General features: G+C 42.1%; 1 protein-coding gene across 3 annotated transcripts in view; it reads left to right on the plus strand.

Annotated features, from left to right (window-relative positions):
- The first annotated feature begins 8000 nt into the window (after positions 1-8000).
- LOC149314070 (dnaJ homolog subfamily B member 2-like) overlaps positions 8001-12552 on the plus strand; it is a 33930-nt gene continuing 29378 nt past the window's right edge. The window contains exons 1-3 of one of the 3 annotated variants that reach the window (XM_089523368.1): positions 8001-8059; positions 8431-8540; positions 11519-11566. In XM_089523368.1, coding sequence (XP_089379494.1) covers positions 8513-8540; positions 11519-11566 — 76 coding nt within the window. In that variant the 5' untranslated portion in view covers positions 8001-8059; positions 8431-8512. The other 2 variants (XM_089523369.1, XM_089523370.1) reach the window with 2 other exon arrangements.

Below are 12552 nucleotides of genomic sequence, written 5' to 3' on the forward strand. Positions count from 1 at the left end.
GAGAACTGAACATGTTGGGATCCATTAGGAAGGACCAGGAGGCTAGCAAAGGGCAATGGGCTGTTCAATAAAGGTTGGGAACAGTAATGTTCGTTTCATTATTCTTATTTAAACAATTGCAGAAGGGACAGCTGGTGTTCTTCAGAACAATAGCATCTGGTGGTCTCTGAGACCTACTGCAAGAAGAAGCATGCACACTGCAGGCATGCAATCTGTCTTTCACAGATTTGACTCTTTAGTCAGCAAAGGTGGAGACATTCAAGCAGAGCTCTCAGACATAGTTGTTTAATCAAACATTTATTTGTCAATTTGACCTCCTGGTGATCTTTCAGCTTCTGTGATATTGTGTGAGTCAGTCACATCATGCTTCCCATAGTGCCCACATGGGTTTTCCAAATTAATTGTCTACGGTAATTATAGAGAATGATAATTTAGGACATAAAAAGAAGTCATTACACATTCTTCTCTACTGTTGTTACGCAAGGAGGACAAAACTATCAATGGCTATTAATCATGATGGCTTTTAATTAGCTCCAGCATCAGAGGCAAATATGTCTCCTAATAGCATATAATAAATAAATAAATAATAAAAATAAAAATAAAATTTTTATTTATATGCCGCCCTTCCTACGATCAGGGCGGCTTACAACAATTTAAAAATATACCATAAAATTACACAAAAATACACAGTTACATAATTAAAATCAAACAACAAGCAAAAAACCCCATAGCCCAACCTCTTGGCCACGGAAAGAGGAGGGAGGCCCACAGGATATTTATTCGGGGAATGCCTGTTGGAATAGGAAGGTTTTAAGATCCTTCCTAAATTGGGCCAGGGTAGTAGATGAGCGGAGCTCTGTGGGCAGCGCATTCCAAAGGGCTGGGGCAGCTATGGAGAACGTCCTCCGAGTGGTGGAGGCCAACCTAGCCCCAGGCACCTTCAGTAGCTGCTGCCCAGACGTTCTGAGGGTGCGAGGCGGAATGTACGGGGAGAGGCGGTCCTTTAGGTATCCTGGGCCCAAGCCATTTAGGGCTTTATAGGTAATTACCAACACCTTATATTGAGCTCGGAAGCGAATGGGCAGCCAATGGAGATCTTTTAAAACCGGTGTTATATGGCTGGTCCTGGGAACACCAGTGACCAGCCGGGCTGCCATGTTCTGCACCAATTGCAGCTTCCGAGTTTGGTATAAGGGTTGCCCCATGTAGAGTACGTTGCAGAAATCCAATCTCGAAGTTACCAGAGCGTGTACAACCGTTTCTAGGTCCCTCTGGGCCAGGTATGGGCGCAGCTGGCGAATCAGCCAAAGCTGATGACAGGTGTTCCTGACCGTCGCATTCACCTGAGCTGTCAGGTGAAGCGACGAGTCAAGGAGCACCCCCAGACTGCGCACGGAGTCCTTCACAGGGAGCGTGACCCCGTTCAGGACAGGTGGAACCACCGCCATTCCTGGACCAGGAGAACCTATCACTAGTACCTCCGTTTTCTCTGGATTCAGCTTGAGTCGGTTTTCCCTCATCCAACCCATTACTGACTCTAGACAGGCCACGAGAGGAGAGACGCCATCCCCAGTCACTGCATCAGTCGGAGACATAGAGAAAATGATTTGGGTGTCATCAGCGTACTGATAACCCCGCGCCCCATGTCTCCGGATGATCTCTCCCAGCGGTTTCATGTAAATGTTGAATAGCATGGGAGACAGAATGGCCCCTTGAGGGACCCCAGTTTTAAGGGGCCTCTCGTTGGAACACACGTCTCCCAGCTGCACCATCTGGGACCTCCTGGAGAGGTAGGAGCGGAACCACTGGAGCGCAGTGCCCCCGAATCCCACCTCTGCCAGGCGCCCCAGAAGGATACCATGGTCTATGGTATCGAAAGCCGCTGAGATGTCCAAGAGCACCAGCAGGGACACGCTTCCCCTGTCGATGCCCAGACGGAGATCATCGACCAAGGCGACCATGGCCGTCTCAACCCCGTAACCCGCCCGGAAGCCAGTTTGAAATGGGTCCAGATAATCCGTTTCATCCAAGACCACCTGAAGCTGGATAGCAACCGCCCTCTCGATCACCTTTCCCAAAAATGGTAGCAGCGAAACAGGCCGATAATTATTATGTACCAGGGGGTCGAGGGAGGGCTTTTTTAGGATCGGTTTTACAATGGCCAATTTAAGATCCGATGGAAATAGCCCATCCCTCAAAGATGAATTAATTATCCGGCGTAACAATGATGTTACCGCCGGTCCCCCCTGGGCCGCTAACCACGAGGGACAGGGATCAAGAGAGCAGGTTGTTTTCCGAACACTTCCGAGGATCTTGTCCACATCCTCGGTACCCACCAACTCAAACTGATCCAGTTTAACATAGTCCACGGAGGCTCTGGACACTTCTACCCTAGGTTCTGCACTAATGTCGGCGTTCAGACTTTCGCTTATACGAGAAGTTTTATCCGCAAAAAAGTCGTTAAACAAGTCACAGCAGGCCTTAGAAGGTTCAAGGATCTGGTTCAGGGCAGGAGGGAGCTGAGTTAGCTCCCTAACCACCCTGAACAACTCTGCCGGACGCGACTCAGCGGACGCAATACGAGCACCATAGAACGAATTCTTTGTTGCTCGTATTGCCTCTCCATAGTCCTCTAACAGTTGGTCTAGGAGAGTCTTATCGTCTAAGCGAAGGTGTTTCCGCCAACGGTACTCTAGCCGTCGCAGCGCTTGCTTCCTTGCCCGGAGATCTTCCGTGTACCAGGGCTTGCGTTTGGAAGCGGGCCTGAGAGGGCGCTTGGGAGCGATCCTGTGTATAGCCCTAGAAAGTCCGGTATTCCAAATGATAGCAGTTGTCAGAGACCATGAGAAGGAGGGAGCTATTGTGTTCATGTTTGGGTTGTGAGATTCCCATAAACATCTGTTGACTACTTAAAGAACAGGACACTAGTGTAGTTAGGTCTGTGAGCTGATCTAACACACCTGGTTTTATGTAGTGTCTATTGGGTACTGCAAGGGAGAGGAAATGCATTTGATCTTAAAGTACAGTATATTTTTTTACCTGGATGGTCTAATTGGAAATTCCTAACACAAGAAAGGAATAGGTATTCCAGCTGACGGAGGGCTCGACAGACAGCCCTGAAAGAGTGGCTTGCAGCTGCCGCTTTCTCAGCTAGATTGGGGCCACAGTAACCTCATATCATGGCCCCAATCCAGCCTTTTTGTGCCCTCGAAAGGGTGCCATAACCATGGGGCGGGGGGGGGGGGGCAGAGTCAGGCATGCATCATGAGGATGCTGCACACTGACTCTGCCCCCAGACCAGTCTTTCAGGCCAAGCCGATCTGTAAAGGCCCATAGTCTTTTTTGTTTGCTACAGACTAAGAGAATCCAAAAGTTTTAGGGGGAAAGAGTCAAAATGACTTTTGTATAGCTAAAGAAAGAGATCAGTATTTAATATGAACATTGTAACACACACACACACACACACACACACTCATTACACAAAAGGAGAGAGAAATGGTTGGGGACTTCCAGGAGAAATAGCTGGGTATTTCTCCAGGAGTCTAGTAGAAATAAAAAATACATTATGTTGTTTAGGTTAGGCTTGGAAGGACAGAGAATATGATATGAAAGCACAGACATGAAGCAAAGGAGAATAAAAAACTTTTCTGTAACAGGATAGTCGTTCTCCTCTTCTTCCTCTTCCACTCCATTATGGCCAAGGATACTGCTGTGTTTATGGTGGTTGTGTAACCATCATGGGCGCCTAGTAGATAATGCCTCATTCCACACTGTTGACAAGAGACATACTCTGCAACTCCAACAGTTTGAGACATTTTTAATGGGTGAGTGTATATGATTTTTAAAAATTATTTTAGGCCAAGTTGTAAATGCTTTGCCACTGGAGCACATTAGAAGTGAAAACAAAAGTAAGACCACCCCTTCTTCCCTGGTAGGACTCTCTTACTATCATTTAGCCATTGTTCCCCTCCCACATTTTTTGGATCACATTTCAATACATTACATCATTATTATTATTATTATTATTATTATTATTATTACCCCATTTTTCTCCCAGTACTGGGACTCAATGCTCAATCTTGGGAAGGTGGCACCACAAAATATACATAGGCTATGACAAATCAAATGGGGACAGAGGGATATTCACAACAGGGACACAATATTCTAGAGGAGATTGCTACATCCCACCAAACATATACCACAACCACCACTTCTCACCTGTTGCTTATTCACATATGCTAATAAATCTAATATAGGCAAGCTTGAGGCAAATTCTGGCCTCTCAAAGGTGGCTGGCCTTCAGCTACATATACTTTGGGCAGCCTAGTCATTTGTAAGGAATGGAGGAAGTCGCAATCTAATAATTTCTGGAGGTTCACATGTTTCCCATTTTTGATTTAGAAGCTGGTTCAGGCATATTGTGAAGATCCTTAGAGATGTACTCCAGTGATAAAAGAATCCAGGAACCTTCATTTTCTGTGATCTTTGCCTTTCTTCCCTTCCAGTGAAGGGAACAGGTAAAGGAATCTGTATAAACTGAGCAGTTACTTTCATTGTTGATCGGGGGGAGGGGGAGAGATTAATATGCTTAATTGTCAGCATCTGTGCCATAATATCTTGCCATACTGAATTGATTTACAGACAGACAACCTTTTCATTTATTATTACATATGCAAAATGTACATTTTAACTACAGACAGAAATATCTCCATTTGATTTGTCATAGGTGTTTATCACACTGAGGTTTTTGCAGCTTTTTGCAGCTGAGATCTGACGTGACTGTGGGTCCAGCGATGTGAATTCATGCAATACGTGATGTGTTATCACACGTGATTCCTTTCTATGGGGGCTTCTTCCGTGGGGCTTCTGCAGTGATTCCAAAGTGACCCCTCATTTTGGTGAAATTGGTAACAAGCGAATTCACAGAAATCACTTCCAAGCTTATTTTGATTTCACTCCAAATTGGTCTGATGTAGAATGCAACTTTGCTTCTGCTCTGGTACACCACCGCAAACACCCCAGGTTGCAAATTTCCCATGATGTGGCACTGCAATTTCCCCCCATTTCCTTTCAGTGGTCCTTTCACTTTCAGGGCAACTTTCAGGGCAACTCATTTTTTGGGAATATATACCTGTGTGTATGTGCGTGAACGTGAATATACAGATATGTCTGTCTGTCTGTCTGTCTGTCTGTCTATCTATCTGTGTGTGTGTTGAAATTGCTGAAATGGAAGGGAAAATAAAAAGGGTGATGAAGAAGACACAGAAATATTCATGAGGCAAATATTCATGCAATCACGCAATTACGTGAAACAGGGAACAAGAACTTGTGCCCCTTTTCATCCCGGAAACGTACAAGGTCTCAATGCGTTCAGACCCCCACTGAGCATGTGCAAGGGTGCTGATTCGAATAGTTGAATCCTCATGGTATGCACCGGTGTGGTAATACAATTTGCACTCACTCTTATTTGCGTGAATCCACATCATGTGACTTGCCTTGGATTCAATTCCCCCTCGATTCGGAAGGGCAACGGAAGGGCAACCAGGTGTGATAAAACATTCACGTTATAACGTGAATTCATATAGCTGAACCAGGAGTCAGCCCAGATCTGAGCGGCAAAAACCTCCATGTGATCAACACCATAGCCTATATATAATTCCCAAAATTGAGCATGTCTGGGGCTTATGTTTCCTATTTGTTGCTAACCAATCAAAAACCATGAGGGAAAGTTGCAAAGCCCCTGACATCACAATAAACCTCATTTTTCCTTACCCCAAGCAGCAGCCTTAAGAGACCAAGGCTATGGACAATGATAATACCAACAGATGTGACAATAATCAGGAAAATCACTTTGACACTTTGAGGTAGGGCATGGATTTCACCCAGTTGTTCATATATTTGTTCAACTGTCCACCAAAGGTCACTTCTAAATTTTACCATCCTTTTTGCCACCTAAAAACTGCCCTTTGATTTTAAAATGGGCCAAAACCATTACTATATTAAGCATGTTATGGAACAGGGGCCAAGTAATTTAAGAGATTAAAGCAATGTTTCAGTGTCAAGAAGAACAAATATCCTGTTCTTTTTTCTAGTAGTGTTTAAAATTTTGAGAGAAAGTTTACACTCTTGATAGCTTACTAGAGCACAGCACTTAATCTTTCTGAGATTGTGTAATTGTTTACCCTCCGTTTCCTGCAGAGAGGTGTGTGTGTGGCCCTGATTGACACAGATTGATACAGGTTTGTTTTTACAACCTATTGAGGATCATCTTCTTAATTTCAAGCTATGGCTTGATTATCACAGCAGTTGACCAATTCCTAGTTTCTAATATATATCAGCTGTGGCTAATCCAGTGACCCAGCACTAATTCAAAATAATTTTATAGTTTAGAAAAGCCTTTGGTGAACTAATGTAATAATGATGGTGCGGCTATTATTTCTCAGGGCTAGGTTGATAACCATTTGGTTTTGTATTCTGTAGGCCCACATATTTTCATCATCTACCTGTTCCTATCTTGCTTGGGTCTGCAAAGAATTCCCAGTGTTTCTTCAGGCATCTCTACAAGATACAGAAAATATGAGATGGACTATTATGAGATCCTAGGTGTTCCCCATGGTGCATCTCATGATGACATTAAAATGGCGTAAGTTAACTTTACACTTTGTAAACCGCTTAGGGAGTGCTTAAGTGCACTGATAAGCAGTATAGAAATGTACTTGCTATTGCTATTAACTTTCAAAATATTCAGCATGGCAGCTTTCCCTTTGTAGCCTTTGCTGTATTCTCCTTGCTTTCTCTCTGTGACTAACAGACCCAAAATCCACTGAAATTAGTGCCCAATTTTGGGCAAATACAGTCCTTTACACCTTCCATGATGGAATGTAGACCCTTCTTAGTCCTTTTGTATTTGATAGAAAAGAGTTCATTGTGATTAGCAAAGTTGGCCTTAATATCAAACACAGCGAAACAGCCAGGGAGTAGATACTAAGGAGGGGCAGAGTTGGAAGAGAGAAGTGTGTGTACCATGTGGCCTGCATTGTAAGGACTAAGCCAGCCTGCTGCCTCAGCAGTGGTGGACCCTATTTCCATTTCCAGTGTAGTCTCAGTCTGGTTTGTTTCAGGTATGTTGAATGAGATGAGGGCATCACCTTGCCTTCATCTCAGGCAGCAAAATGACTTGGGCCAAATCCCAGTCAGAAGGCTCTCTTTTCTTTTTGAAGCCTCAAATTCTGAAAATGTTTGGCAAGTTCTCAATAGATATTGTCAAGAAACCCCTATGATAGGACAGCCGTAAGTTGTAAGTTGGAGTCAAGTTGACTCCACACAATGACAACAGAAACAACAACCGAGACAGAGGAATGGATTATTTTAAGACAGAAGTGGGAAAAGGACATCCACCAATCTATTTTTGTGGCCTCCAAGTGCTCCCCAAGGCCATTAAAAATAAAAATGTTTATGCCCTCAAATGTTCTCTAGTTTTGTGTGCAGGCAATTCAGACACATTTTCTCTAGCATTCTGTTAGTGAAATAGATAGGTGTATGTCTTTCTTTGATAGAGGAAGCCAGTATGGTGTAGTGGTTTGAGCATTGGACTATGATTCTGGAGAGCAGGGTTTGATTCCCAGCTTGGCCATGAAACTCACAAACCCATTGGTGACCTTGGGCAAGGCTTAGGGAAGGCAATTGGCAAACCTCCTCTGAAGACAGTTGCCAAGAAAACCCCATGATAGGGTTGCCATAAGTTGGAAACGACTTGAACAGAACACACACACACACATGTCTTTCTTTGGTCACTCTGGAGGTTGATACACTCTGCCATCCTTCACAACAGTCAAAGCTTCCCTCTTGGACTCAGCATTTAACCACTTCAGTGCCCTACATGATTATTCAATGATTGGTGGAGAGCGGAAGGGGATTGGAGAAACTTCTCACTATGTCTCTGTAGCGAGACGCAGACTGATGACATCATCCTCTGGAACTTTCAGAAGACTCTGGTGGTGGACCTCAGCAGATAATGTCATCAGTCTGCGTTTGGCTACAGGGCCATAGCCATTAAACAGTGAGTCCAGGGGAGTGTTTGAGTGGAGAGATGTAGTGTAGCTCTGCTGGAAGAAGTGTTATGCTATCCTGTGCCATACAAGATATTGTCCTTTGCTTCCCATGGACCATTTTTCAAATGGAAAAAAGATGACTTGCAGATCACTTCCTGTTCCAAAAAAATAAAAGAAAGAAAAAAAAGTTTAAATAGCCTAGAATGGGCCCAATACATGACATTGTTTCCCCAATTTAAAACAAACAATTCATTTTTTCTGAGGATTTTTCTGGGGAGTGTATAACCTTCTCCTAAGATTGCCCAGGACCCTACTCTTGGCCATTACACATCGTCATTCTAATCTAAAATTATTTGTGGCCTTTCCTGTAACTGAACAGGTTCAAAATAAAACTGCAGAAATGGCATCCTGACAAAAACCCAGATAACAAGAAGGAAGCGGAAGAGAAGTCCAAAGAGATCATGGAAGCATATGAAATATTCTTATATGGTAAGGGTTCAGGCTCCTCACCTCTTCTTCTGGTTTTACTTTCCTAATGATTTACAAGTTGACCCAGGGACCTCCAAACAGAATCCAGCTTTTCGTTTTTAAGTGATTGTTGGGGGAACAAAAGGTGGGAGTGGTGGGAAAGCAAGGGTGGCTTATAAATTTCCTTGTAACTCTCCACCAGCTATTTCCTTTTTAAAATTCCATAAATAGAGGTGGTGGTGGTGGTGAGAAGCCTCACCTGGAAATACTCATAGATTTTATCCCACAAAATCCTGAGCCATTTTTTTGTTAGAGGTCACGTGCCAAGGTCCCTGTCACATTGTACAATTATAGCACTGTAGCTCCATTTTAACTACCATGGCATCTTATGGAATCTTGGGATTGGCAGTTCAGGGAGGGATATTTAAAATCCTCAACCAAAGATCTCTACTGCTTCTAACTACAAACCCCAGGATTGCTATCATGGTGCTAGACTGTCTTCAGCCACTTCATATGTAGAATCAAAGATTTGGAAGAGACTTCAAGGGCCATTCAGTCCAAACCCCTGCCATGTGAGAACACAGAATCAAAGCACCCCCAACAGATGGCCATCCTTTTGTTTAAAAACCTCCAAAGAAGGAGACTCTAACACATTATGAGGCAATGTGTTCCACTGTCAAACAACTCTTACTATCAGGAAATTGTTCCTAATGTTGAGGTGGAATCTCTTTTCCTGTAGGAGTTTATCACACGGGACAAATCCCATGCAGAAACTAAATTTAAACTGAAAACAACCTGCATTTGTGGGTTGTTTTTTAGATGATGCTCAGGGTTAACCCAAACAGTAAGTTGAAAAAACTTGCATTTGTGGGATATGAAAGAGAAATAACGTGAAAATAACCCAAACGCAAAGTTGTCAAACCAGCTCCTTTTTACTTTCACTAAATTCTGAAAGTACAAAGGAGCTTTCATTTGGAATATTTTCATGCTATTTCTCTTTCACAACAACACATCTGACAAACAACACCTGGATTTTAAAATCTCATTTCTGCACAGGATTTTACTTACTCACCCTCTGTGTGATAAATGAGTTTAATTGGTTGCTCTGGGTCCTATTCTATGGAGCTGCAGAAAACAAACTTGCTCCATCTTCAGAATCATAGAATCATGTACCTGTTTCCTTTTCTCCTTCCTTGTTCTGTATTTCTCTCTCTCTCTCTGTTTATCTGCTTCTTTAATGGTAGTGGTTTAAAACCCTTCTTTATACTGTGTCAGACCAGTGATTTATCGTTGTTGTTGTTGTTGTTGTTGTTGTTTGCCTTCAAGTAATTTCTGACTTATGATTACTCTAACAGCCCTATCACAGGATTTTCTTGACAGGGGTTGCCTGTTGTTTTCCTCTGAGGCTGAGAGTGTCTGACTAGCCCAAGGCCACTCAGTGAGTTTCCATAGCCAAATAGAAATCTGAATCCTGGTCTGCAGCATTGTAGTCCAGTGCTCAACACTACAACACTCCACCTCTTAGTGTGGTCTATCTAATTTAGTAGTATTGTCACTGACTGACAGCAGATTTCAGGGATTCAAGCAGCATTCATTCCTAGACTTACCTGGAGACTGAACCTGGGACATTCTGTGAGCAAAGCAGGTGCTCTAACACAGGATTACATTTCCCCCAGAAACTTTAACTGTCTGTTCCCCAAAGAATCATGAAAACGCTGGTTTGTATGGAGAGTGGGGAGAGAGGTATCCAAAAGAGAAAATTCTTGGTACTTACCCAAAACTATAACTTCTACACTTTGTACTGTGTTTGTACAGAGTTTACAACTATATTAATACAGAACTGGCACAAATTTGCAAAGTACCATGTCATTATTTAAAATTTTCTATTCTGCCCCCCATTTCGAGGGCAGTGCAGAAATTACCGTAGATCACTTTAAAACAAAAGAAATTAAACAACTGGCAATAACTCACCATTCAGAATAAATGCACTGCTTTAAAGATCCATGTTCTCACACCTGTTGTGTTTAGAAAGTCCTGCTCTCATTTAGCTATGTTATTATTACCATTGTAATCATTTATATTCCACCTTTCTCTCAGCAATGAGACTCAAGGTGGCTAGCAACATCTCTAAATCAATACAGATTAAAACTATGCAAAAATATTCAATAAAATGACAAATACAAAAATAATTTGAAACAATTATTTAAAAAACAATTAATTTATAAAGTTAAAACATCAAACATTCAAAATGTTTACATTCATTAAAAGACTACACAGAAACCTTAAAACAGCAAAGAGGAGAGTGATTTTTGTATCCCATCATTCAATCCTGCCAGACTTTTGGGAATCACTCTGAATTTGCAGAGCTGTGGGAAAGCAATGGTAGAGCCATCTGTTCCTGATCGTCAATCAACAAGAGCAAACAACAACAACAACATTAAACATAATGAAGCAGTTGATTTAAGAGTCATGAAAAGGAGACATATTGTCAGTTGCTTTGTTTTTATTATTACTACTACAATGACTACTTTTAACAATACAGCCATGTTAGCTTGTAAAGAGTTAGTTTGTAAAGAGAACTTGTAGCACCTTTGAAACTAACTGAACAAAAGAAGTTGGCATCATGAGTTTTCATAGACTTAAGTCTATTTCTTCAAATGCATCAGAGGAAGTAGATTTAAGTCTATGAAAGCTCATGCTGCCAACTTCTTTTTTTCAGTTAATCCCAAGGGTGCTACAAGATCTTTCTACATACTACAATGACTATTGGTTTAGGAGTAGAGGAGGGACTTTTGCTATTTCACCTAAAGCTGTATAATGTCTTGAGCAGGCTATATTTCAGAGGAAGGAACTGGTAAAGCTACCTCTGAGTATTCCTTGGCTAAGAAAATCCTGTGAAATTCATGGAGTCACCATAAGTTGATAGGTAATTTGAAGGCACATACATACACATAGTGTACAGTGCTGGATAACCTCAGGATGTATCTTCTGCCTTCCAGAGTGCAAGCATACTCTTCCAGAGAACAGGTCTCCCCCCAAGGACACTGGTGAGTGATACAGCAATTGTCTCCTAATGGCTGAATGGAAATGAAGGAACACAATTATGAGTGTCTCTGGGGACATTTTCTTATTTATTGAACCACATGGTGGCTAAAACAATATAATATGAGGACCATGTGACTACCAATGACTTTTACCTCCTCTACACATCACAGTGCAAATGTTTCATTAAACAACATATATCAGTTAATGAAGCAGATGTGTTCCTGGGCTTAAACAAAACTTTGGTACCAGAGAAAGAAATAATATGGAAAGAATAGAAATAGGTTCCTATAACCCCCCTGCCCCCAAAAGGAGCAATTCAACATGTTTCAGCAAGCTTCATTTAAAACCAATATTACACACATGTGGAATGAAACAACCAGGTCAGGTAAGCCTTGCATAAGTAAACAAAATCAATTTGAATCTTCTAGAACCATTTCATCTTCTTCCAAAATGCATCCTGGGATTATTTTTTTCTTTCAACAGCCTCCACTTGACTTACGATTTCTCTAAGTTTTATAGATCTATACAGTTTCACCATGCGAGTAAAACTGCTGAGGCAAGTTAATTTGCTTTCCCCCTTTCTCTCCTCTTGACACATGCTCATTAAGTGATTCTGGTGACAGTTGTTTACCTTGCTTGCACATACAGTTACAGTAGAATCACCTAAAGCAGAATTCCATTGGGCTACCTCTGTACCAAGTTGAGAATCTTCAATTAGCACAAAACATGGCAGCCAGATTGGTTACTGGTACATTTAGGAATGAGCACATCACTCCAATATGAAAACCATGGCAATGGCTATCAGTTTCTGGGCAAGGTACAAAGTGTTGGTTATTACTGTTAATGTCCTACGTGGTTTGGGTCCAGGTTATCTATGGAATTGCCTCCTCCTGTATAATTCACCTATACACTCAAGTCCTTTGGGAGATATTTACTCCAGTCAATCAGGACTGGGTTGGCAAATGTCACCCAGAGGACTTTTTCTTCA

The sequence above is a fragment of the Sceloporus occidentalis genome, unplaced genomic scaffold (genome assembly GCF_023333645.1).
Source record: "Sceloporus occidentalis isolate IW3139 unplaced genomic scaffold, rSceOcc1.0.p SCAF_4, whole genome shotgun sequence".
Classification (NCBI taxonomy): domain Eukaryota; kingdom Metazoa; phylum Chordata; class Lepidosauria; order Squamata; family Phrynosomatidae; genus Sceloporus; species Sceloporus occidentalis.